The sequence below is a fragment of the Octopus bimaculoides genome, chromosome 21 (assembly GCF_046866305.1).
Source record: "Octopus bimaculoides isolate indiv1 chromosome 21, ASM4686630v1, whole genome shotgun sequence".
In the NCBI taxonomy this organism is placed as follows: Eukaryota; Metazoa; Mollusca; class Cephalopoda; order Octopoda; family Octopodidae; genus Octopus; species Octopus bimaculoides.
The window spans coordinates 19,203,184-19,205,236 of record NC_142948.1 but is presented as its reverse complement, the minus strand read 5'-3'; the positions used below and the strand labels follow the sequence as shown (position 1 = coordinate 19,205,236).

General features: G+C 36.2%; 1 protein-coding gene across 1 annotated transcript; it reads right to left on the bottom strand.

Moving 5' to 3' along the window:
- Positions 1–261: 261 nt before the first annotated feature.
- Positions 262–645, bottom strand: LOC106874168 (uncharacterized). Its single transcript, XM_014921799.1, has one exon. It carries the CDS (start codon positions 643–645, stop codon positions 262–264), a length of 384 nt encoding a protein of 127 aa, XP_014777285.1.
- Positions 646–2,053: the final 1,408 nt, after the last annotated feature.

Below are 2,053 nucleotides of genomic sequence, written 5' to 3'. Positions count from 1 at the left end.
GTATTTAAATATTGCATAACATAATTTTAAAGATTTATTTAGAATATCCAAATACAGAGAGTAATATAGATAATAATAGAGAAATGTATTGTACGAACATTATAAATCATTTACACAACTTCAGTATATACAATCTTTAAACTTTTTTCTTTGGATCGTATATGAAGTATTTCTGTGAGCTTCCTATTCTGAAACAACCTACATACAATTGACCATGTGAGAAACAGCCCCATTCTAAATGGGACCGACATTCTGCAGTGCTTAACCTCGAGACTTGTTAATGGCCATTGCGTAACTGACTCTCACTGGGAATTGCAATCGTTTGAAATGAAAGGGGACATCTGTTGGTATCAGCGGTATTCTAGGTATAAATACAATGTCTCCCTTACTACATCCAGTGAGGATTTTTGCTTTGATAATGTGAGGCTGTAGTCCAGTTACAACCATACGTGTACCATTGCACAGTCTTGGCTGATCCAGGTTTCTGAGAAGCATGATGACTGCGCCCTTCTTCAATTCAAGGTTGTGTGGCGGCATGCCGGACGGTTCCAGACTGTTGAGGAATTCAACAGGATAAGGAACAGCATCGTCCTCGACGACAACTTTGTCGATTGATTTATTGATGTGGCTACCTCCAGAGTTCATTTGTAAGAGATCTTTGTTAATGGCATTTGCTGTAATGTTTTGGGGGACTAGGATTGCTCGTTCACACAACCACTCCTCGTTGAGATGGTGAGGCTCGCTAGTATATATATATATATATACACATACAATTATATATGTGTGTGTGTGTGTGTGTGTGTCTGTCTGTCGTCTGTCTCTTTCCCTCTGTCTCAAGTGGTAGCGGTAGTGAGAGAGAGACGCATATACAACCAGAGAGAGAGGGGAGGAGATAATGAGAGAGATAGAGATATAGAGAGAAAGCAGAGGTCCAGCGGCGACTTCAAAGGAATAAATGAAATGTATAAACTTAGAGAAAGTTGGAGGTGAATTGAGTGATAGGTGGAGTATTTTTTCTCTTTGTAAAAAGCATTATGGTGAAATAGACAGCACGTGGATTGTTAGAAATAGGAACTAGTACACCACCATCTCGTCCCCGCCCCATTCCGTTTTCGGAAAATAAATGCACGAGAAACCTGAAATATTATCAATTCTATTTAGTGTTTTCAGTGGTCCACTGACAAACAAACTTTGCTTTTTATAAGGATACATATGTAGTTAAATAAAATTCGGGTAAAAAAAAAAACTTGTATACTATGTAGAGCTAGTTCATAGTTATTGACTACCTGGTGTCATCATACAATGGAAATGCTCTTGTTACTGGATATACATCAAGATTTCCATAGTATCCGTAAAGTTTACATATATAGATAAATGATAGAAAATGGAATGAACTGACATAGAATACAAGTTCCTTTATCCGAAGAATGCGTTGGAAAGCGTTGTTCTTCGAAAAGAAAGGTTCGAAAATACACATGAGCAGGAATTTAAATCCTTGAGAAACCCACCACCCAATCGACACGTGACACCCTTTGAGGAGGAACTAGATAAAATAACTGAGAAAAATCCTGGAATTTAAAAGAGCGTCGGTCATATTGGTACCTGCAGATAAAACTGGTATTTTGTATATTTAATACCACACTCTATAAAAAAAAAAATAATCAGGAAAGAACTTTGTAGTAAGTATAGACATGTACCAAAAGATGCATTGACCAGTATAAATAGTAAGGGCTTTGAAATGGTTACTGGACTAAGAATAGCAAATAGAACCGAGCTTATATGCCTCCAACAAAAAAAAAACGAGAATTAACTTAAAGGACCACATGATTAATTTTGATAGACTAATATGCCCCTCTCAGTCGGATATAGGTAGGATTAGTAAAAATATTATTGACAGAATACTACCGAATTTTAAATCCAAGATTAAACTCACATTATGGTTAGGTACATAAGAGGTTATTGGATGGATCAAAAGATTAGAGAATAAAAATAGTAGCAAATTTATACAACTTGACGTATCAAACTATTATTCTACTATTAATCCAGTTCTACT

Coding starts and splice junctions, on each gene's coding strand:
- LOC106874168 (XM_014921799.1), bottom strand. CDS start 645: ATGAACTCTGGAGGTAGCCACATCAATAAATCAATCGACAAAGTTGTC.